Source organism: Pseudonaja textilis, chromosome 11 (assembly GCF_049901715.1).
Source record: "Pseudonaja textilis isolate UNSWEBS1 chromosome 11, rPseTex1.2, whole genome shotgun sequence".
In the NCBI taxonomy this organism is placed as follows: domain Eukaryota; kingdom Metazoa; phylum Chordata; class Lepidosauria; order Squamata; family Elapidae; genus Pseudonaja; species Pseudonaja textilis.
In genome coordinates, this window is record NC_142000.1 from 19,811,662 (window position 1) to 19,836,877 (window position 25,216).

The following is a 25,216-nucleotide window of genomic DNA, read 5'->3' on the forward strand; positions in this document are numbered from 1 at the left end:
CAAATGGAGAAAAATTAAACTGCTGTAGTTGCTCTCAATTTGCAATTGCAAATGGTAGGACTTGGGAGCTAATCTGAACCTAAAATGACCATTATGTTTGGCGATTGTAGGACCCAGGGGTTGACAAATGGTATTAAGGTCTCCTGCTTGAGCAGGGGGTTGGACTAGAAGACCTCCAAGGTCCCTTCCATCTCTTTTATTCTGTTAAAGACAGGTATCTCTCTTTGGCAAACAGGTGATAGATATCCACAGGAAGGTCATCACCCAACAGAGATGCCCTTCCTGATATGGAGATTCTTTAATTGGATCCAGAAAGTTGGATTCTGCCATACGTAGTTGGGAATCCACCAGAAAGACCTTCCAACTGGATTCTCATCCAATTTTCGGATTGCATTTCAGTTCTTTGTAGGTTTATTCCCAACTGTCTTCTGAGTAGCGTTTGCCAAAGAATAGGAAAAGTCAGAAATTTGGGGAAATGCCTTGCATTTCATGCTATTTTACCTGGATATTTCTGGATTTGGGAGTCAAGATTTGAAGCTGGCTAGTAAATTAGTAGACGATCCCACCTCTACCCCATCTATGCACTGCATCTTTTCCTCCTTTAATCCATTTTCTTACACATTGTAATGATTTAAGCTTCAATGCCCAATCTTTTAATGTTTCTAATATTTAAATTATTTTGTTCTGTAATTTAGGGCATTGTACATGGACCAAAGTCATTTGCTAGTCAGATGGGCAACAAGTAAATTTAATAAGCAAATAAGAAATGATAATAATAAATACGATTTGTCTTCCTCCTGGAACTACAGATTGGGCAGGGATTTTATTCATTCATTCATTCCCATATTTGCTTGCTTGTTAGCTTGCTTGCTCATTCATTTATATAAATTATCTTACCTTTTTATGTCACCTTGCTGTGATGTTTTAGTACCAATTCATGATGGCTAAGAACAAAATTTTAATACCTTCCTAAAGAAATTAATTTTTGCATGCAAATGTACAGGCTGCAAGAGAAATTTTCAGGAACTCATTGGCTGGTCTGGGTTTCTGGATATTTCTGCAAGCAAATATCAATACTGCCAATTCCAGTAATGTCTGTCAGGGGGCTGATTAATATTTCGGTCAGAACCCCCAAACAGACAGGCTTATCTCTCTGCCTTTTATTTGGCCAATTCTTTCTTGTTGAAGGTAATCTGGAAAAGTCTTCAGATTATTTGATCGCTCAGGCACGAGATCAAACAGAACCAGAACAAGAAGGTTGCGCATGCTGGCTGGAATTAAATAAATATGGCCAACATCAGAGACAAAAATCTATCTGTATTTTAGAAGCTGTCAAAATGAAAAATGGGGCTGTGAGTTTGGCCTTTAAAAAAAAATTATTTATTTTAAAGAACTACATACACATACATTTCTTGGAAAGGAGGGTTGACTTCACTTCAAGGACAAAGGTGTAAGGCCATCTCTGAGTGTTTTCCCTAGCTCTTGAATGACAATTTGTTTGATGCTTTTATATCTCCAAAAAATGACAAAGGTGTGGTTGTCATTCTCTTAAACACAATAAATCCCCAAGAGTTTTCAATTCATATTAATGAACCCGCCATGAAGCGTACATGTCAGGTTCTTAAGATACCACATTCTCTCTAAGTGCCTTCCTTGCCATTTCTGCTGAATAAATAAATACAAAGTTGATTGGAGAAGAAGCGTTTCTGTCAACAGGAAACTAATTTGGTGACCATTTAACAAAATGATAAGCTTCTTATTTCCAAAACGGACATAACCAGCCTTGCGAATTCTGGGAGTTGAAGTCCACATATTTTCAATTTGCCACGGTTGAGAAATACTGTTCCAGGCCAAGGGAAATGCAGTATTTCTTTGCCCAAACAAGCTACTGTTTTCTCAGAGAAGGAAAGGGGATTCATCTGCAGCTTATTGGTTTTCATTTTCTGAATGGATGGTGCGGTTGGTCTGAAATGATAAGCCAAGTCAGAGACCGAAGTCACATCCAAGAAATCCACCATCTGCTTCTCCGAAACGGATCGGCCACCCTTGGCATTTTGCAGAAGAGACTTCTTCATGTTGTTCATCTTAAAAAGCTTCATTGCCTTTGGAATTTAAATACAGCAATGCTTTATAACTGGTACTTCCCACTGTATTATTTGTTAGTGCCTTGACCAATGAGGCAGATAATCCAAGGCTATTAAGCTTTCCATATGAAGAATTGGGATATAACTTACAAGGGCAGGAAATGGTGGAGTCCCTGTTTTGTTTCCTTGGGAATGCACGACGGTCTCTTCCACTACATATGTTTGGAACCGACACAAGTTCATTTAATGAAATGTTACAGTGAAAAGGATAATAATGAATACAAACTAAAAAAAAAACTCTAACCCTAAAGAAAAATTGAAGGGACAGAAATGAAAAATAGGAAAGAAAAATACAAAAGAACAACGACAGCAAAAAACTAAAAAGTATTTTGATCTGGTTCCCTCTAGTCTCCAGCTATGGAACAAAAGTTGCCTTTGGAAATTGTGGGAGCGCCATTACGGGAGACTTTCAAGTAGAGATTGGACTCCCATCTGTCAAAAATGGTGTAGGGTCTCCTGTTTGGGTGGGGGGTTGGACTAGATGACCTACAAGGTCCCTTCCAACTCTGATTATTTGTTATCTGTTAAAATCCCAGCCTTCAAAGTCACATCCTATCATTTTTTTAAAGAGTTTGAAACAAAAACATTTTCCCACAGGAAGGATTGCTATAATTAATTCCAAAATGTTATTTCGATTCCATCTGGATCCTTAGTCCATTTGTAACTTTCCAAAACTAGTGTTCTAAGCGATGGCCCAGTCGCCAGTTCTTCTTTCTTTTGCCTTCATCCACTTCATTGTGGGGGAGGTCGTCTTTAATTCACCATTTCTTACTTGCAAGTCAATTCTGATATACGCTGAAAGTCTTCTTTATAGATCCGCCATGTAAAGATCGAGATTTACTTCAACTTATGCTTTCGCCTTAGATTGCAATATTATATATTATTTATTTATATCCCGCCTTTATTATGTTTTTATAAAAACTCAAGACAAAGGATGTATCTAATATACTTTCCTCCTCCAATTTTCCCGACAACAGGAAACTTGGCTAGGAGAGAAGTACTGGCCCAATGTCACCCAGCTGGTTTCATAGTAAGGTAGGACTAGAACTCACTGTCTCCTGATGATTGGCCCAAAGTTACTCCGTTGGCTTTCATACTTAAGGCGGAACTAGAACTTCCCGTCTCCTGGTGATTGGCCCAGATTCATCCAGCCAGCTGTCATGGCTCTGGTGGGACTAGAACTCATGATCTCCTAGTTTCTAGCCTGGTGCCTTACCTCACTAGACCAAACTGGCTCTCTGTGTATAACATATATAACAATGATTTCTATCCCTCCTCTTTTTAAAATGAACTGCTTTGAGCTCACTTCTAAAACTATGGACTTGGACTGCAGTACCCAATACCCTTTGGTTTTAATTCTTTTAAAAAGGCATATTTTAGAATTAAAATGCACACAACGTGCTTAGCCAAGCCAGTCAAAGGCGTAGCTACTGCATTTTAATACCACTTTTAACACTGGATAAGCTAAAGGCATGGTTAGTTTCTGCAACCCAGTTTACAGCTGCAACCGAGTCAATTTGACACATTGTGTGTGGCATGGGACCCCAGCCATTATTTTACAATAAATGCATATTTTAGAGAGAAATGTGCACTAGGGCGTGTAATTTATAACGAGCATATATTGAAAAGACTGCAGTTTTTCATATGTTTTTGTAACTGAAAATTGATGCATAAATGGGATAGAAACAGACTTCAGAGTCAATAAATATATGCAACAATAGTAAAAACTACTAATAGACATTTCTCCATTCCTATTAAGATTGCCAAGTTCCGCATTTTTATGAGCAAATCAGCATTCATTCTTTCTTGCTTACCCATAATAAGAAATGTGCAACATTCCGTTAGCAAAAGATATATTTGAATCTGCACAATCCTCAGCTAGGATTAAACTACATTCAAAGACAACAGATCCAGAAGCAAACCAGGCCAGAAAAATCTACAAAAAAAATAGGAACTTTGGCAAAAGTTAGTGGACATTCATGAAATACAAATTCTGGGCATTCTGGATCACAGATGTTTTATGATAGTGGTAGATTAGTGCCCAGCAAAACCCCTTTTGGTGTTTCCTGGGCAACCCCGGGCAGATGGTGTATCTTATCTGCATGCCAATTAACTAATCAATTAATCTGTTAAATGGGCATAATCATATTTATCTGTGCTGCACGATGTTGCCCAGTTCAATTAATTAATCTTCTCAACAGGCTTTGGGATCCGAAGATGAAAGCGCAGGATAACAAAAACAATAATGAATAATATTCATAAGCCAAAGATATCTATGAAGATATACAGCGACATATTTTTAGCTTCTAATTGCTGTCGAATTCTGGAGCAGATGGCGTGGCAAAAGCCATTTGTGTGGTATATTAGGAAAGAGTCTATCACTCAGGACGGTGAAACTATGAGTTCTACATGTCAAGGTGGATTTCTTGGTAATTGAAGAAGTTAATAAAATTGGATGTTTTCAAAACTATGCCAACTTTTACATGGCAGGGAATTTTTAATTCCCTTTTTGACATGATGTTGATTCCCAACTAAGCATGTGCGTTGGCCTCCATTGACAATGTCTCTGAAAAGTCACTGGATGATGTGTTGGTTGGGTTTAGATGTCAGGGAAAGTCTTCTTCATTTTAACCTTGTTTTATTAAAGGATTGGAAACGTGGTGGCTCAACGGCTAAGATGCTGAGCTTGTCGATCAGAAAGGTCAGCAGTTCGGCAGTTCGAATCCCTAGCGCCACGTAACAAAGTGAGCCCCTGTTACTTGTCCCAGCTTCTGTCAACCTATCAGTTCAAAAGCATGTTAGAAATGCAAGTAGAAAAATAGGGACCACTTTGGTGGGAAGGTAACAGCGTTCTGTGTGCCTTTGGTGTTTAGTCATGCCGGCCGCATGACCGCAGAGACGTCTTCGGACAGCGCTGGCTTTTCTCCGGCTTTGTAACGGAGATGAGCACCGGCCCCTAGAGCTGGAAACGACTAGCATATATGTGCGAGGGGAACCTTTCCCTTTTTTTAAGGATTATGATAGCTGGTCCATACATAATACTAAGCCAAATCCAAAGACACACCCCCCAAAATCAGAAAACATAGCTGGTGTGACAGGCAAACTTGGTCCTTGTGATTCATCTTTGGCCATCCATCCAACTTTTGTCATGCTCCATTTTACAATTTTTCTTGCCAGAGCTGTTAAGCGAATCCCTGAAGTTGTTAAGCGAGCCACGTGGTTGTTAAGTGAATCTGGTTCTTCCCATTAACTCTGCTTCTCAGAAGATCATAAAAGGGGATCACATGACCCCAGGAGACTGCAACTGTCACAAATACATGCCAGTTGCCAAGCATTTGAAATTTGGTCACATGACTGACCACGGGGATGCTGCAAGCATCGTAAGTGTGAAAAACGGCCACAAGTCCCTTTTTTTTTTTCCATGAGCATCGTTGTAACTTTGGATGGTCACTGAAGAAATGGTTGTAAGTTGAGATCTACCTGTTGTCAGGGCTCCGGCAGTGACCCCCATTTAAATCATGACTCTCGAGCCAAACTTCCAAAACTTAAAAAGGATTTATTGGGACTTAACATGCCCGGCATTGCCTGGGTATAGCCAACTCTGAGACACATCATTCATTATCATCCTTGACCCTTGGTTTTCCCCCAACCCCATGGTGTATCATAATTCATGTCCTCCAATGGGACACGTCCATAGCCAAGAGTCATCAATCATGCTCTCCAGTTAGAATTTTGCACCACAGAAACTTCAGTCACCTAGTTACTATCTTTGAAAACATTGATGGAATGCACTTTCGGTTTTGCAAACTGCTGCACTGCTCCCACCTCCCTTTCTGTTGGCAATTCTAAAAAGACCATAGAAATATTTTATGAGTTGACATTTCTATTAATTTTGGGGTGATCTTTGGAATTAATAAATAAAGAAAAGGAGAATGCCATCTCTTCAAATCCCTCATCTTTTGTCTTGCAAACGATGGTCTGATTTTAATAAGTTAATATGCATTTGCTGGGAATGTTACATGCCGTCATTGCAGTAATTATGTTCTTATATTGATAAGCAGGACTGAACAGACTGATTAAACATTCCATGAAAGCACTAATTTTCAGAGGTTTTGCTGCCTGTATTTAGCAAACTGATTATTTTATCCCAGGCCTTCCAGTCTCTTTTTCTTTTGAGCTCAAAGTTTAGAATGTGAACTCAGCAATTATGTTCACACCACCGGCTTGCTTGACTTGAAATGACCTAATTTGTGGGCCTCTGAGCATCTTCAGAAAAGAAAAATGTGTTTTCTGAGCATCTTCACAAAAGAAAGCTGTGCTAAACAGCTTTCCCGTTGTGATGTACTATTCCAAAAATGGGATTTGTAGGTTAAGGTACAGACCTGCAGGGATCTTTTGGGGGAATTCAGAAAGAATGATGGTCGAAATGTATTTCCCATATTTCTTATTGCACAGTTTAAGACAAAGCCTATATTCTAATGATTAGTCATCAATATCCATTGTATTTAAATCACATTAGAGAGAGAAAAATAGCTAAAGTGTTAGAAGTGTTTTCTTGCAAAGTATTCTAAAGGAATCTGTATCACTTGTTTGAAATGGCATAGGGCCGTGATGGCGAACCTAGGGCACTCATGCCAGAGGTGGTGCGCAGGGGCAGGGTGCATGCGTGGGAGTTACATGTGCATGCATGGGTGCACATGCATGCACAGAGGGGCAGGGCACATGCCTGGGGGGCACACCCGTGTTGCATTTTGAGGATACAGCGCATGCGCTTTGGCACTTGGTGCCAAAAAGGTTAGCCATCACTGGCATAGAGTGTCCTGCTTGAGCAAAGGGGTTGGACTAGAAGATCTCCAAGGTCCCTTCCAGCTCTATTCTGACTGATTGATTGAGTCCAGCTGAGCTGCAAACTTTCTGTTTTCAATCTGCTGCATGACTCTCACTCATTTTGGCGAAGAAGCAATGTGGTGCTGTATGGTTGCCAGGTTATATCTATTTGTAAAAGGCCACTCCTAAACTTAACCTGAAATCAGACATTCCTTTCACAAGCAATAACTCTTTCTCGCAAAAGTCAGGTGGAAAGTGCTAAAAACGCTAACCTGCACTTCGAATCAGACTGGCTTCCTCCTTTCAGTTCTGGATCGGGGATCAATGGTGGGGCACATCCCCCCCAAAAAAACACTAAAATTTGATAACAGGAAAAACTTTTTTATTAGTTGATGTAGTCTTCCCTGATCTCAGGTTTTCTGTTGGACTTTGAAGGTTCTGAACAGGATCTTAGCTGTTCCTAGCCCTGCACTCTTCTGGACAGAAAGTTCTGATGTTGTTCCTGGGATCTATTGGATCTACTCGCCCAGTTTAAGAGTCACAGCCCTGTGTCCAGTACTCCTACCTACACTTAGGTCTTGATTTTCCACTTCCTCTTCTAGTTCCTCCTCAGGCCCTGGTACTTCTCCATGTTCCTTCTTGATGTTGCTTTCATTTGGTTTTGCTACATCTAGTACCAGTCTTCTGGTCCTTGTCTACTACCACAAGGTTTGTGTCAGGCATGGAAGCCATATTTTACTTGGAAGCTTTGAGGCTGCCACATCCCAGTGCCTGGGAATTTGGGAAGGGGGACTTCTTCCTGAATAGAAGGTTAGACTCAACAACATTCTTTCTTGGAAGTCAAGGACAAGTTGCCCTGCACCTGGAGAAGTGTGTCTGGAGAAATGGCTCCAGTTGGGTTGATGTTTGATTGGGCCATGTGATGGACTGATGGGTGCAGAGGATGGATCTTTGAATTTCTATTGGGAAACTGATTCAGGTTTTCCCAGTTGTGCCAACATGACTTCTTCAATAAATTCTTACTTGGATGAACTTTGTCTCTGAGTGCTGAATGAAATGGAGAGTTCCATTGGAATGCTGACAGTCTGGTTGATTGGCCAGTACAGTGGTGGGCTTCAATTTTTTTTTACTACTGGTTCTGTTGGGCGTGGCTTGGTGGGTGTGGCAGGGGAAGGATACTGTAAAATCTCCAGTCAAAGGTGGGATTTGCTGGTTCTTTGAACTACTCAAAATTTCCGCTACCAGTTCTCCAGAACTGATCAGAACCTGCTGAAGACCACCTCTGGGCCAGTACCTGACTGTCCATCTGGATTTGGAAATCCCAGAAGATATGTTCTAACCCAGCAGGATAGAAAGGGCACTGATACTTCTGATTTTATAGAAGATTCTGGAGAAGACCATCGACAGCCAAGGAAACAAACAAATGGATCTTCAAACAAATCAACCCAACACTGTCCCTTGAGGTACAAATGATCAGGTTCAGATTATCCCATTTCAGACCCATTAGGCAAAGACCTAACTCTCTAGAGGAGCTCTGGGAAAGATAGAAGGAAAGGAAAAGGAAAGGGATGAGCCACAGCAAGGTGGATGCATTTGCCACGCCAAGGATTAAAGCATGAAAATTCCACGAATGTTCTCATCAGTCAAGGAGCATTTGTACAAAAGTGATGACTTGCTTCCACTAAACCTGTGATTTTCTAAGTTTGCGTGTGCCTCTACATGCATCCTCGGTGTAATTGAAAATCCATTTTATGCGATCTTTCATCTGATAGGGAATTAGATCAGTTTATGCTACCAGAGAATGAACCAGCAAATACACAAATGCATCCACTAGAATTATATTTTGTCTATGGGCAAAGATGCTATCGTTTACTGATTCATTACATGCTCAGAAGACTGCTTGATTTTAGAAAGCTACCTGAAATTATTACTATCAGTTTCACGGTAAACGAAGGTAAGGCTTTTTTTAAAAAATAATCACCATCATGGGGGATGAAACCTGAAGAAGTAAAAGAAACTCTGATTGCAACCTTAGATGGCTTGGGTTGCTCAACGTATGTGGTTCAGAATTGTAAATATAAAGAGAATCTCTTCAAAGACTTTGTGGAGCACAAGGCTGAATGTTTTTCCCCTTCATTATTGAGTTAGTTATCTCTTTTAATTACATTCCTATTCTGGAAGAAGGGATTCAAGCTGATAAATGGGTCGATTTTGCCTTGGATTCAGAGGACCCCTGAATTAAATCAGAGTGATTGAAGATTTGTCAAATGTTGTAATGCAAATCAAGTCCTTCCGAAAAGCCGGGAGCAGTTTGGTGACAAAGAGCATTCACACAAAAAAATGGCAACTTCTCTTCCTATATCCATTTTCCTGTTAACTATATGGCATTTTTCTTGTGGAAACTGTCAAGCACACAACAAGCTAGCGTTTTTGCGCATTGTGGTGATGAAATGCAGTGAAGAGGGGGACGGACCACCAGGAAGGAGGTTGATACAACATATTATGAGATCAGAAGTCCATTTAACGGAATAACAGAGTTGGAAGGGACCTTGGAGGTCTTCTAGTCCAACCTCCTTTCCTCAAGCAGGAAACCCTACACCGTTTCAGACAAATGATTGTCCAAACTCTTCTTAAAAACTTCCAATGTTGGAGCATTTATGATTTCTGGAGGCAAGTTGTTCCACTGATTAATTGTTCTCACTATCGGGAAATTCCTCCTTAGTCCTAGGGTTTTTTTTTTTGTTGTTGTTGTTGTTCTTTTTGGGGGGGGACAAGTTCGCTGCTTCTTCAGGGAATCAAAACAATGCAGGTAGTCCTTGACTTATGACCACAATTGAGCCCAAACTTTCTGTCGTTAAGTGAGATATTTGTTAAGTGAGTTTTGCCCCATTTTACAACCTTCATTGCCACCATTATTAAATGAATTGCTGCAGCTGATAAGTTAGTAATCTGATTGTTAAGTGAATCTGGCTTCCCCATTGACTTTGTTTGACAAAAGGTCGCAAAAGGGGATCATGTGTTGTGGTTTGCCAGCAGCCAGTGCAGCCAGCAGTGGAATCGGAAGTGGGGAAGAACGGGGACCAGTCCAGGAGTCTGGAAAGGACTCGGATGAGGGTCCTACGTCTGATGTAGGGATGGGGCAGGACCATCTGGGAGTGGGGTGCTGACTCCAGAGCCTCCAGAGTCTGGCAGCAGTGAGGCCGAGGAGCAAGGGGAGCCTGTTCCCAGTGCGTGTGTGCACAGAGCTGCTAGAAGGTGAGAGCAGCTGAGACAAAAGGAGCAACTTGGGAGTAAGGCTGGGGGGTGATTGCCCTTCCCATAAGGTATAAAGGACAGGCCAAGATGATGAAACCTTTGCAGGAAGCAAAGTAGTTTGATCGGTTCAAAGTCATCCTTGAAGCTCTGTTGTACTTTGGTTGTTGTTGCTTTTTTTGTACTTCGGTTGGTTTCTTTTCTAGTTCATTTGATACTTCTGTTTTTGGCAGCGCTTCACAGAACTGAAAGGTGGGTGCTTATCTCGGGGGACTGTTTGAGATTCATTACCAGCTGGTAATGAAAACAATTCCCAGTGTTGCAATAAAAGAAGTCTTGTTTTTAAAATAAGCGTGTGCGTAGTTATGGTCTAGGAAGTCTTGGTAAGAGCATCACGTGACCTTGGGACACAGCAACCATCATAAGTATGAACCAGTTACCAAGCATCTGAATTTGGATCATGTGACCATGGGGAGGTTACAACGGTCGTAACTGCAAAAAATGGTCATAAGTCACATTTTTTTCAGTACTGTTGTAACCTTGAATGGCCACTGAATGAATTGTTGTAAGCTGAGGTAAGTTGTAGTTAAAAATATGTGCAGGCATGCAAAAAAAAAAGGTTTAAGGGGTGAACATTCGGATTCCTTCTCCTTCGAGGGGAAAAACTTTTTTCCAGCCATGCCAGAAAGTAATATTATAAAGGTCGAGGTAGAAATGTATTACCTCCATGGCTGATTTGATTTGCAAATTAACACCAGTGATCAAAATGCCCAGAAAATGCTATTACTGAAAATTTCCTGGCACTTCCATCTTTTAGTGGATAAAATCACAGAGGTGATTTTGAAAATTAGTGCTGTAAGCTGTAAAACATTTTGCAATGCCCTCTTACATTTTGGGGTTGGCTTTTTCTACCCTTCAAAAATGAATGTTGCAGGGCATATTACTTCAAGGTGTTTTCGTTTCCGTGAAGATTGAAGCTGCTATTGCAATTTTTTTTATATTCCACACTACTCTAAACATTATGATTTGGGGGGCGGGGGCGGTGTTCAGGGAGAAGAAACATTTTGGTGGAATATCTAGGAAGTTTTTAATGTCCTACATGCCTTGGGCCATCTTGCTAAATGACTCTCAGCAGTTTACAAATGGAACTACAGGTGATTGCCAGAGTTCTCTAGCTTAGCTTGAGTTGCTAAGAATGCTGGGAGTTCAGCTCTGCACGGCGCTTTTCATAGCCAATGGTTGGTCAGAGTTGGAAGGGACTTTGTAGGTCATCTAGTCCAACCCCCCACCCAAGCAGGAGACCCTACACCATTTCTGACAGATGGCAGCCCAATCTCTTCTTGAAAGTCTCAAGTGATGAAGCTCCCACAACTTCTAAGGTCAACTTCTGTCTATTGTTGTTACTGTCAGAAAGTTTCTCCTTATTTCCAGGTTGAATCTCTCCTTGTTTAGTTTCCATCCATTATACCTTGTCTGGCCTTCAGGTGCTTTGGAGAATAGCTTGACCCCTTCCTCCTCTCTGGGGCAGCCCCTCAAATATTGGAACACTACTAGCATGTCTCCCCTAGTCCTTCTCTTCGAAGGGTGATGTCCTCTTTCAGTAGCTACCTCTGAATTTTGCAGCAACCAAGTTGAAAAAAATAATAAAATGGTCCTGAAAGAGCAAGCAAGCAAGCAAAAAAAGGCCCAAAGCCTAACCTCAGGACTAGAAGATCTAACATTTGGTGATGTGGTAATATCCCATAAGGAAGAAGAAATCAATTCAAAGTGAGGCCACTACTTTCTGGGCAAGAGTTGATATCTTTTGGAATTAATTTATTTTGCTTTTGATGGCGTCGTCAAGAGCAAAGATTATGCTGTCTTATTTTCCCCTATCCTAGATAACCCATCCACTATAAACAAAGCTGATATAATGCTAAGAGGAGGGATAATAACCTTAATGATCAGGCATTAAATCATGATTCATCTGATGGCTCATTTATCAGCTCCAGCTTCCTCCAAACACAGCACTGTCAAAGGAACTCGTATAATTACAACAGAGAAACCTTTAATTATCCCATAAATTTGCTTGTTGTCATTTAGCTGGCTGCAGGGCTAGAATTAGTGATGGTCTCAACAAAATCAAACAAACAAACAAAAAAAGAGGATAGGAGAAATATGTAACCTATTTGCAACGTTTTCCTGTACTAAAACTTTTGGTGTTTCAAAATTTGTACCATATTACGTTTAATTTCTGCAATTGTGAAATCAGCTTTCATGGTTGTGTTGCCAGAGGGCTGACCTGCGGATTCTTCCTCTTCTCCATTTAGAGAAATCCCTGTAGACCATGGTTACTCAATCTTCCCAATTTTAAAGATGGTTAGATTTCAACCCAGTTGCCAGAAGTCAAGATTGCCTTGAAAGGGATGCATGGATGGAATCAGAGTTGGATAGATAGATAGATAGATAGATAGATAGATAGATAGATAGATAGATAGATAGATAGATAGATAATAGGTGGTGATAGATGGATGGATGGATAGGTGGATATGGATAGATTTCTAGGACCTTGTTTTAATGAAATTTGTTTGGATGCACCCTCTCTAAAATGTTTTAATTTTATTTTACTTTGGGATTAGGGAATATTTGTGGGAATATTTTTGGAATTGTTTTGTCTTTGCCTCCTTCCTAGTGATGAGAGAGAGTGAGTGGATTAATGTTACCCAGCTGGCTTTATGCCCAAGGTGGAACTAGACCGCAGTCTCTCAGTTTCTGCCCTGGGACTTTAACCACTGCATCATAATTGTTGTCTTGCTGTTCTAATATCTTGCAATAAACATCACTGGGAATGTAATAGTTTAGCACACCTGTTTAAAAGAAAATAGAAATTGTAACCTAATCTTTGCTATCTCTGTTCTCCATTGAGCAATAGAGTTGATGAAGTCTCCCAACAGATGGATGTTCAGAAGTTACACTCAACAAACAGGGGACGTCTCCTTCTTAAATATCTTTAGCTCAGTTTCTTGGAAAAGAAATCAAAATATTGCTCTATTTATTATAATGTATCTCTATTCCAGAAGACACTATCATTCTCACCAGCTGTTTCTTCCTCTTATCTATTCTTACTAGGGCTTGTACCTTCTGGCCCTGGTCAGAAGCCATATGATTATGATTGTTTCTAACAATTCACATGCTTTGTTAATATGTGTTGCTGTATTGCTGTAGGATGAAAGTATATATTGTTTCCATCAAGAGCTAAACCAAATGATCAAAGTATTTATTGTTGAGATTTGCCAGTTTTGGTAACAAGCATGCTGTTTGTTCCATTTTCTCAAACGTTGATTGTTTATGTGGTTACAACTTACCTGGAGACCAATTCCAGACTGGTTCTATCTAAACCCTATCTAGGTTCTATCTAGCATAACAATGGAGATATCGCAAGTAGAATGAATGTCTCATTCTTGGAGTAAGTTGTCTTCTTTCTTCATCTCTTCAGACATTGGACAATCCAAAATATGAGCTCATCATAGAAGCAAAGGACATGGCTGGACATGAAGTTGGGTTGACCGGGACCACCACTGCAACAATCGTCATTGATGATAAAAATGACCATGCACCAGAATTCACCAAGAAAGAGGTAACTTGAAATGCACAAAAGACAAGAGGTTGGTTGGTTTAAACCTGAATCAGAACTAAAGCAGAGATAAAATTAATGAGAACCTTAGAAAAAAAAAGTTTTTATTTCTCAGATGGTTGAATCTCATACCTTCTCTTTTAAAAGGTTAGTCAATATCGTTAAATAAACATCAGTTAAGAACGTCTCTATATACTAGCTAGCCATTCCTAAAGCTAATACATTTCTGAAATACTAATTATCAACAGCTAGGAAATGATATCAATGTTCTTTGGAATCTCAATTATGGGTAGGGCGAGGCAGATGTGTAGGGTAGACAGGGGGAATAGGAAAATCACTTCAAAATACATAGTAGCAGCGGTTAATATTAGCTCAACTAATATATATTATTTAACTGGCCCTGGAATGCATGAAACTTTCATGGCAGTAGGTATTATTGTTTTGTACAGTTCAAATTTATTTCTCTGGGGTTTATATTTTAAGTTGGAGTAAATTTTCATTTGAATCAAGAGCTGCAATATGAAACTTGATGGAAATCATCATGTTTGTCAGCAGCCTAGCAAACAAACTCACTTTGAGAGGGGCTCATTTTGACAGAATCATAATGACTTTTCCAATATCGGAGCCTCTAAATATAGTATCAATTTTCTTCCTTAAAAGATAGATTCTGTGATATCGGCTCTGTTGTCCCTAAAGGGAGGTGGAGGGAGAGGAAAGAAGACTTGTGTTGTGTAAAAGTAGAGTCCACTTATAACTGGGGAAATCAAACTGTTTCTCAGACTTCGCATCGCATTCAAACGTACACAATGCAATGCTTTCCATATGGGAAAATTTAGTCATTAAATGACAATTTAAGGATACATTTGAGGTGGAGAAGGCTAGTCGTTTAGATGTCTTTAGAATAATGAGATATTTCTAAGATCTTTAGAAAGAGGATTAAATGAACACTACCTTCTATTGAATCCTATTTGTTGGTTTTAGACTCTCCGCTAGAGGAACACAAAGCATATCTGTTTCAGGATTAACTCCTAGTTTCGTAGGCATTCGTACAGCCCACAATAACATCACATACATAATTTGTGTCATTTGTACAATGGCATCATCATCAACAACTTTTAACGACCCCATAATCCCTTGCAGACTGCAGTCTGGGCAACTGAATGGAGCTAGCAGAGTGTTTACTGGCCAGATGCCTTTCCTGTCACCAATGCAGAGTTTTGTTCAGCAGATACATTCTCACTGTGCCCAGAGAGAGAAATATTTGCCTCTATCTAGGATTGAACTCATAGCCTCCTGATTGTAAGGCGAGAGCTCTAGCCCACCGCACCACTCCCTTGCACAATGACATCATGATAAACCCCAATTGCTCACCCTTACATCATCTGTAGATGATCAGCTCTGAGTCTGTGGGAATCTTGAACACCAAAGTGTCTTTTTGTCATGTTTCCATCTGCACCTTTGGCAATAACAGGGTTGGACAGCTTAAGCCAATCATGTAGATTTTCCAAAATGTCCCTTTACAGAAGAGAATATTTGTAGCTCAGGACTGAATTGTGGTGCACAGTGCACTGATGATGTTACCTAGTTTGGTAATGAAACATCTGCAAGAAAGCCACCAAGCTCCGAGAGCACCATGGACAGTGAGAACAATCAACCAATGGAACAGAAGTTGCCCTCAGAAGTTGTGGGAGCATCATCACTTGAGACTTTCAAGAAGAGATTGGACTGCCATTTGTCAGAAATGGTGTAGGGTCTCCCGCTTGGGTGGGGGGCTGGATTAGATGACCTATAAGGTCCCTTCCAATTCTGATTATCTGTTATCTCACCCCACAGTGTCCCTAATATTTAATCAAGGCCAATCACCAAAATCCACTGCATGCAACATCTGTGCATAAGCAAATGGTTTGTGGAAACTAGAGTTTGCCCAATTTGGATACCTGACAAGTTATAGTTAATTTTTATGGAAAGTTGGGAGGAATTAAGTCCATGAGAAGGACAAAGGAACATGACTGCATTTCTTTGTATGTTTAATCAATTCAATTTGTTACAAATCAATGTGTTCAATTAATTCAACTTGTACGACAGCCCACTTAAAGCGACTTATTTGGGGCAATCACATCACTTGATCCTTATAGAATAATATAAAATAATATAAAAGTGTTCTTGAACGAAGATGCATTACCATTTCTGCATTGCTAACTCCAGAAGGAAAGAGAGGACATGAAGGCTATGAGTGTCCCTTCCCTGAAAACAGCAGTGAAATCCCCCCATGTCACTGTTTAAAGAAAACACCCTTTAAAGACTTAAAACTGCAATGCAATCAACCAATTCCATTGTACCAAAAAGCCAAAAAACTCAGTTCCAGTTTTCAAAGGAGGTAAAAATAAATATGCTTTCATGCCCAGCCCCTCAGAACATTATTACAAGCTGAAGATATGTTAAGAGGGAGAACTGAATAGAATTATAATGCTGATGATTATTATTATTGTAAGATTAGAGAAGTATTATCAATGTAATGAATATTGTAAATTTTGATTGTAATAGCACAGAGACATTTGTACACAGATGACACACTGATTAATGGAAGATGATATATTCAAGTTAAATATTCAGGCTTAGTTTTGAGGAGGAAAATAAGCGGGGGGGGGACGGACTCTGCCTCTGCCTACCAGCATCCATCGCTATTCATCTGGCTAGCATCCTGTCAGTGTGTGAGAGAGGTGATGGCTGTTTGGAAACTGAAAGAGTATTTGCTGTGTGAGCAAGGAGACAGCAAGGAGCCTGGGCATGGCTTAGCTTAACTATTCTGTACTAAAGCCGGTTGCTGCTATGAAACTAAAACTGAAACTCCTCTTCTCTGTTTGTGTTTTGCCTTTGGAACAGATTTCTTTTCAGGTGGGGAGGGGGAGTAAAACTCCTTAGCATCAGAGCATGTTAATATGAAATACTGATGCTCTGATGATCATTTCGAAAAATCCTTTCTCAGTGAGCACCTAGAAGCCAGGAGGAACATACATGCCAAATTTCAAGTTTATAGGTTTTACAGTTCTGGAGATTTTGTGATGATGCGTGAGTGGCATTTTGCTTTGAGATATATAGATAAAAAGAACATTATTAGAAGCTGACTGTACTTAACACAGGCTGTGCATTGGTAGAGAAGGATGGCCGGCGCTAGGAAGTGAATTAATTAACCAAAGAAAATTAAATGTATGCAGCGTCAGCCATTAATTGAATTTGCCTCCAGGTGTGGCCATTCTTTTCCAGTTAAAATCTAAGCAAGTAAAAAAAGAATCCACGCTAAAAATAGCCAGTGAAGAAAAATTAGTCTCATTAACTAAAGAAACAGTGGTGTGACCTTTTCAGTTGTAATTACAGGTGCCATGAAATACATTTCTTGAATCTTAGCAGGCAACAGGTGAGAACTCCTTCCCGTTCTTTTCTCGGCCCCAGGAAAGGCAGGAGCGAAGAGGTAGGATTTTGTACAGGTTGTGCTTGACTTACGACCAAAATTCAGGCCAAATTTCCATTGCTAAGTGGGACTGCTGTTCAGGGAGCTTTGCCCCATGTCACGACCTTTCTTGCCCCCGTCGTTAAGTGAACCTCTGCAACCGATAAGTTAGTAACCTGGTTGTTAAGTGAATCTGGCTTCCTCACGGACTTTGCTTGCCAGAAAGTTGCAAAACGGGATCACGAGACACACACAGCCTGCCAAGACTCGTAAATACGAGTCAGTTATCGAGCATCCCAATGTAAATCACGTGACCACAGGGGAATGCTGCGATGGTCGTAGGTGTGAAAAACGGCCCAAAGTCACTTCTTTCCAGGCCGTTTTAACTTGGAACGGTCGCTCAGGTGAACTGTTGTAAGTCAAGGACAACCTGGAGTTTGCAAACTGAATTTCTGAGAGAGAAGAGGGAGAAGATCAGAAAATGAGCACAGGGGCGCTGACATGCAGAGGTGTTTTGGCAACCTAGCTCACGTGGGTAAACCCCGGTTTATTTACAGCTGTGCTTCTGTCTGGCCACATAGAGCTTTAATATCAGAGCTAAAATAGGCAGCCAGGATTGGTTTGCACCCTTCATGCTCCCATTATAGAAACTCTGCTTTCCTTTCAGCTGTTTCTCTTTTGATATTTACAGATGGAGAGGAGCTTCTGTCTCTCTGATTTTCTCTGCCTTTTATTTCTGCTTTCTGGCAGTTCTGTACTTCTCTTTCAAGATATTCCTTTCAGCTGCCTCTCTTCAACTGACCTACATTGTCGAGAGAGAAAACACAGCGGAGTTTTGCCTGAAAGTAGCTTTGGATTCCTCTCCCTCCTCCTTTTTTTTTTTTTTTTCTGAGGCGGGGGGGTCAGTAAGTTTCCTGAAAAGGATGAACATTTTTTTTTCTTACTAAAAGTTGTGTCTGTTGCATCAGGAATGCAGCTTTGCTTGGAAAAAAAAAATAGGCAGAGCAAGGCTGCAGGAGTGTGTGTTTTAGTTTGCTTTAGTTTTGTTTGGTCCTTCGCTTGAAACTGGAGTCTGGGCAACTGAATGGAGCTAGCAGAGTATTTTCATGGCCGGATTCCTTTCCTGTTGCCAGAGCGGAGTTTTGTTCAGCAGATATATTCTCACTGTGCCAGAGAGAGAAATATGTTAGTTTAGTGACTGTTCAAAATTACAATAGCAGTGGGGGAAAAAAGTGACTTATGACTGGTTCTCACACTTACTATCGTCACAACATTCCCATAGTGACATGATCACTCCACAACCATGTGATTCACTTAAGGGCTGCAGTGTTTCACTTAACAACTGAGGCACAAAGATCGTAACAAGGACCAACCCTCTCTTAACAACTGTCTTGCTTAGCAGTGGAAATTCCAAGCTCGGCTGCAGTCGAGGATAACTGTAGTTGCAACCAGATTCTGCGTCAAGCAGTGTTGTTGTTGGTTTTTTTTTTAATGTTCTGGTAGCGAGTGTTGAGAAAAAAATATTTTTCTGAAAAATGCAGCCGTTTAAAGAAGAGACCACCAATTTTCTACTTTTGATAAATAGTTCCAAATTGCTCACGTCTCCTTACATGACAAATGGAAGTGTTAAGGTCCCATCATTAATTTGTTTGCTTTCATCAGCGAGGTCTGGGTTGTAATTCTGGAGGCAGAAATGGGGCATCTGGAATACACTTAAGAAGCATCTCTTTAACATCCCTGACAACATGTCTATTAGTGAAATTGACAGCTATTAATGCCGAACAGCCAGAAAGAAGTTTACTGCGTTGAAACCAGAATTAGCATTTTCCCCCCATCTCTGCAAATTAAATATGCATGTATTTTTCGCTTGTTCTGGATGTGGGAAAGTTTTAAAAGAGAGAGAGAGAGAGAAATGTCTGATGAATGCTTCCTTAAAGAATGTTAATGAGTTGAGTGAAGCCACCAATATTTTATATTCGGGGTAAATTGTTATTTATGTCTATTGAGCTGGATCACAGTAGGAAAAGATGGGTACCATAGGTGGTTTGAATCAAAAATGAGCATGCAATTTTCAATAATCATATTCTTTGAGAAGCTAATAGAACAATAGGCAGCCTACGGAGTCAAATTATATCTAATTTTTCCTTCTGGTTTTAATCCATCTTTTTGATTACTCATCCCATCCCCAAGCATGGAATCTTTCAGGAGTAATCTGAACCTCCGGACAGTGAGACCTTTCTTCTGGGGTTTCTAATCTAAGGGAAGGAATTCAGAAGCCTCGTATAGGAGTTGCAACAGGAGCAAGCTCAAAAATCAGATCGAAATGCAAGGGAGAATTAAATCTCCCCTTCTCCGATTAGTAGGCTGAGAGGCTGAGAAAACGGCTGGGGGAGAAGACGTTGCAATCATGCAAATAGGTATGCAAAAAAATGACAGACATAATTGCTGCAAGATGGAGTTTTAGATTTCAAGTAAACGTTTTAGGAGGAACTTCCTAATAGTAGTGTAGGAAGAAAAATCCAGGTCAGTTCCAAGCTGGGAGAAAGGTGCTGGAAATAAAATGGAGGCTAACTGACTGCGAGGAAAGAAGGTTTATTTGATTTCCAGAAACTTCTATGACAGCAGCCAATGTATCTGGGGTGGTTGACCCCAAGGCTAGGTGAATGGATGAATCTTTATAGGATTCTGGGGCTTTGTGTTTGAGATGCTCCAGGGGGTTGTGCAATATAGTGAGCCTTCTGTTTTTTGCTATTTTAATGATGGTGGGTAAATCCTATCATGTTCTAAAGATCCTGTCCCGTCCTTAGAATTTGATGGGTGTGTGTGTGTAAATTTTTAACGAGGGATGCGGTGGCCCAGAGGTGGCGCTCTCGCCTCACAATCAGGAGGCTCTGAGTTCGATCCTAGGTAGAGGCAGATATTTCTCTCTCTGGGCCCGATGAGAATATATCTGCTGAATATAGCTTCACATCGGTGACAGGAAGGGCATCCGGCCAGTAAACACTCAGCTCCATTCAGTTGCCCAGACTCCACCCTGATGCAAGGGATTATGGGGTTGTTAAAAGATGATGGTGATTAATGTAAATTTTACAGTCAAATTTAAAACGATGAATGTAAATCTCATCGGCTCCAGCCTTTTGTGTGGCTGAAGGTGTTTTGTTTACGAATAGATTGGCCCCGTCTTTCTTAACAGGTATAAAATATCCATCCCTGGACACCGGAGGCTTCTGCTTGAGGCTATTAGGAAAGGCTGGGGATGCTTTCTGCCTTTGTTAAGATTTTTCTCCATTTCTCCTTTTTGGGAAATATAATATTCCCCAAATTATCATTCTCAGAAAGAGAGGCACTTCCCATAGTAGGAAGTGTACAGCACTGGAATGGAAAATGTAAAAGCATTACCATGGGCAGAGAAGCAGAATTTAGAGATATTGTAATTGCAGTAAGCAGGGAATTGAGCCAGATGGCCCTCTAAAATCCCTCTGGACTCCAATTCTACGAGCACATATTTGCAGATTTACTTTAATGTGCAATAAGTACCTTCCCCTTCCAGTTTTGAAATGCCTGGAAATAAACTGGTAGTTGTCGGCGGAGGACCACAATCGAGTCCCGGATTTTTTATTTATTTTTTAGTTTACTTTATTGTCATTGCACCTCATACAATGAAATCAAACACCATCTTCAGTGCACATCATGACCATGAAAATAAACACACATCCTTCACCCTCCACACATTGAACCGAAAACCCCCGACACCACACCAACCCTGCACTATACAGCAGAATTCAAAAGAGCTCCTGCCCTTGGATGGAAGCTGTTTTTTCAGCCTATTTTTCCTTGTTTTTATTATTCTGTACTGTCTGCCAGATAGTAATAGTTCAAAAAAAGGGTTCCCAGGATGAGATGGATCTTTGGGGATGTTTTGAACTTTCTTAAGGTAGCAGCAGCAGAGCTTTATAGCTCTTCCAAAGAGGAGAGAGGGCAACCAATGATCTTCTGGACAATGACATTAACCCTCTGGAGTGCTTTCCTATCTGCCCCTGTGCAATTGGCAAACCAGACAGAAGTGCACTAAGTTAAGATATTCTCTATGGTGCAGCGGTAGAAGGTCACCAGCAGTTTTTCATTCACTTGTTGTTTCCTGAGAAATCTCAGGTAGTATAATTTCTGCTGGGCTCTTTTGACCAAGGCTGCAATGTGAGCAGCCCAGGTCAGGTCCTCTTTTATGGTAACACCCAAAAACTTAAGACTGGTTGCAAAGCGAGACAGTTGTTCAGGGAGCTTTGTCCCATTGTACAACCTTTTTTGCCACCGTTGCTAAGTGAACCCCTGTAGTTGTTAAGTTAGTAACAGGGTCATTGAGTGAATCCGGCTTCCCCGTTGATTTTACTTGTCAGAAGGTTGAAAAAAAGAACGATCACGTGGAGATCACATGATCCTGGGACACTGCGACTGTCACAAATATGAGCCAGTTGCCAAGCATCCAAATTTTGACCACGTGACCATAGAAGTGCTGTCAGGCCCCTGCTGGAGTTGTACTCGGAGGAGGAAGCTGAACAGCTGACAGGGAGTGGGAGTGTGGCTCCACTGGCTGTGGAGGAAACTGGGGAAGGGCAAAGTCTGGCTGGGCAGAGCAGGGAAGAGGTAGAACAAGAGAGAGGGATTTCAGAGGAAGACCCAGGCCCACCCCCTCTTCATCCTAGGTCATGCAGGGGGGAACGGAGAAGGAGCAATGTGGGTTGCATGGCTTACAGGGGAGGAACAGGCCCTGATTCCCTTCATTAGCCACAGCTGGTAAGAAAGGCAAGCTCCGTGCAGCAGGCTGTTGGAAGCAAACGTGAGTTTATCTTGTGTTGTTGTGGCTTATCTGTGTTCCTGGTGTCTTCCCAACTATGTGAGTTTTGCATGCTTTCTAGTGTGAAATTCTTGCTCCTGTCCTGCCAAACTAATTCCTTCAGTTTGGCTTGTTTGGACCTTAAGTTACAGTCCGTGTTGACCCTGTCTTGAACTTAATTTTCTACAGTCAAAGGCTGTTCCTTTGTTTTTCTGTTTTTCTCCAGCCAGAAGGTAACCTGGACATTGGAGGCAAAGTTGGAGATAATAAAGGGACTCTTATTGATTATCTGACTGTGTTGCCTTTGGGCCGCACCCTGGGTCATCACAGATGCTGCCACAGTCATTAAGTGTGAAAAACAGTCCTAAGTCACTTTTTCAGTGCCGTTGTACCTTTGAACGAGGAGTACCTGCAAATTGAAGGATTCCCTTCCCTTCAAAGCATTTGCTTTGTCATCCCAAACAAACTGTCCTTCAAAAAAAAAAAACCATCTTGATATCTAAATGATAGGGGACATGGTGGCTCAGTGGCTAAGGTGCTGAGCTTGTCAATCAGAAAGGTCAGCAGTTCCACGGTTCGAATCCCAAGCGCTGTGTAACAGTGTGAGCTCCCATTATTTGTCCCAGCTTCCGCCAACCTAGCAGTTCGAAAGCACATAAAAAATGCAAGTAGAAAAATAGGGACCCCCTTTGGTGGGAAGGGAACAGCATTCTGTGTACCTTTGGCATTTAGTCATGCCGGCCACGTGACCCCGAAGGCATCTTCGGACAGCGCTGACTCTTCTTTGGCTTTATAAGGGAGATGAGCACCACCCCCTAGAGCCAGAAACAACTAGCACATATGTGCAAGGGGAACCTTTACCTTTTACCTTTATCTAAAGGATATCAAATCAGAAGAATGATAGCGAAGTTCTAGGCTAGGGAGGAGAATGATTTTATTTTATTTTTTCAAAGAAGAAAAAATTCTTAAAATAACAAAGGGCCAGTGTCTCCCCTTGAAAAGAAGAGAAAAAATAAGTCTTAACAATAGGATTTAAATAGGGGGTTCCATTGCCTATTTTACTTCTCCAGATGTATTCCGTCTGCATATTAATTTGGTGCCTTTAGATCACTGCTCCCTCTGAGAAAAAAATCTTCTTGCAAGATGGTGCGATGGACGGCTGTTTATTCACTCTCTCTCTTCTCATCCCATCATCAGACCTGGTTCCCCAATAAAAACAATCTTATCTCCTCTTTGCTGGGGTCATCTGCAATGCTTTTGTTCCGGTCTCAGCCAAGGTCACCGAATTCTGTAGAAGTTGTCTCTGTAATCTCAGGATAAACATTTTAAGCAAGCTGCAGAAATGACACTGTGTCTGCCTTTGATGGAAAGCCCTTATTTCTGTGTTTTTAAAGGAAGTTTTGATAGATGAGGAAGGTCAGTCGAAGGGGTGGACAATTGGCGGGCATTGCTCGAAAAGGCTTGGAGGTCATCTATGCCCTCTCACCCCACCCAAGCAAAGATTTTTGAATCTGGTTTTGTGTGTGTGTGTGTGTTTTTTCTGAATTGAAATGTCACTAAACAGAGAAATGCTCATGGGCAAAGTATGCTGATTTTGTCCTTATTTAGCACAAAAGCGTGAAGAAATATCTTGTTCTTCACTGTATCTGATTTTCTTCAGCAGTTGGGAGGCTACTGGAAATTCTCAAATTTCTAATGGTGTCCATCTTGATGGAGCTCCTGGGAGGATTTTTCAGTAGCAGGGCCTGTGTCTCTACCAATAAGAAAATCTATTCATGACGTTAAGGAATTCTTGGATTTTTTTTCTTTTCCCATGAAGCAATTCTGTCTTGTCATCTTCTCAAAACTGCTGCTCATCAATTGGATCAAGACTTGTGCCCATACCAATTTAGATGTATTGGGGATCTATTTATTCTTCTGCCATGACACATCTTCTCCCATAACCAGCTTCCTGAAATATATGGATTCACCCGTTACTCCGTATCTTTCTCAAATGCACCATTATCATCGTCTGGCTGGCTCTTGAGACAGCCTAAGTATCTGAGATAGGCAGATTCTTGATTTTGAATTGCTTGTGGTCCTAACGTAAACTGAGATACCTCCCTGTTTGCTCAGGAACTAAGTCAAGTTCCTCAGCATGGTGAAGATGTTCTTCATTAGCCTTCTCACTTCATTAGTCTTCTTACTGTGGACACATCTACGAAGAAACACTCTCATATTCCAGTTGCTGACACAGACACCTCTGGCTGAGGACAGTGTATGTCAGGGCTCTCCAAACTTAGCAACTTTAAGACTTGTGGACTTCAGCTCCCAGAATCCCTCAGCCAGCAAGCAGACTTGAAATAATTGAAGTCTACCCATTCTCTAGCATGGTGCCTGGAGAATTCCAGAAGTTGAAGTTCATAAGTCTTAAAGTTGCCAAGCTTGGACAACCCTGGTGTAGATGTCAGTAATTAGAGAGCATGAGATTTCACAAGCTGGACTTCCGGACTGGGTTATCCAGTCAGAGCAAATATCGCAGGATAGAGGGACAATCTTTTCCCCATCTGATGTAGCAAATTGCAGGTTAATTAGATGTGTATCATGCAAAATGCTCAGTGATAGAAGTTCCTGCTTCAGTGGGTAGAAAAAAGGTCTTTGTTGGCCAAGCAACTTGTCTGGAATCTTTTCTGTCTCAATGTTGGCTTGTTTAGCTTTGCAACCCAGGTGGTTGTTTGCTTCAAGGGTAGCTGAATCCTGAGCTCTCCATGTTGACAGTCACTTAATATTTATTTGTTGCTATGAATGTTTTCTACGCAATTCTCAGCCCATCTGTTGCTTGGACAGGAAATGGGAGAGACAGGCATCCTTATGGCAAAATAAATAAATAAAAATACACACAGAGAATAATGGCTTATAGTAACAGAGACTTAATTTGCTCTGTATGTAGTAAAACCTTCTGTAATTTCACTGCATAATTTCATTTATGGTTACAGCCACCCTGTAAAGTAGGCCAAGGTATGGGTGTGAAAGTTGGACCATAAGAAAGGCTGAGCACCAAAGAATTGAGGCCTTTGAACGCTGGTGCTGGAGAAGACTCCTGCGAGTCCCTTGGACTGCAA

The 25,216-nt window shown here is 41.0% G+C and overlaps 1 protein-coding gene across 1 annotated transcript in view; it reads left to right on the plus strand.

Annotated features, from left to right (window-relative positions):
- Positions 1–25,216, plus strand: part of CDH13 (cadherin 13) — a 394,527-nt gene that overhangs the window by 302,376 nt on the left and 66,935 nt on the right. Inside the window, exon 8 of the mRNA XM_026713963.2 lies at positions 13,699–13,839. Within this exon, the coding sequence (XP_026569748.1) occupies positions 13,699–13,839 (141 nt within the window). The remainder of the gene's footprint in view (positions 1–13,698; positions 13,840–25,216) is intronic.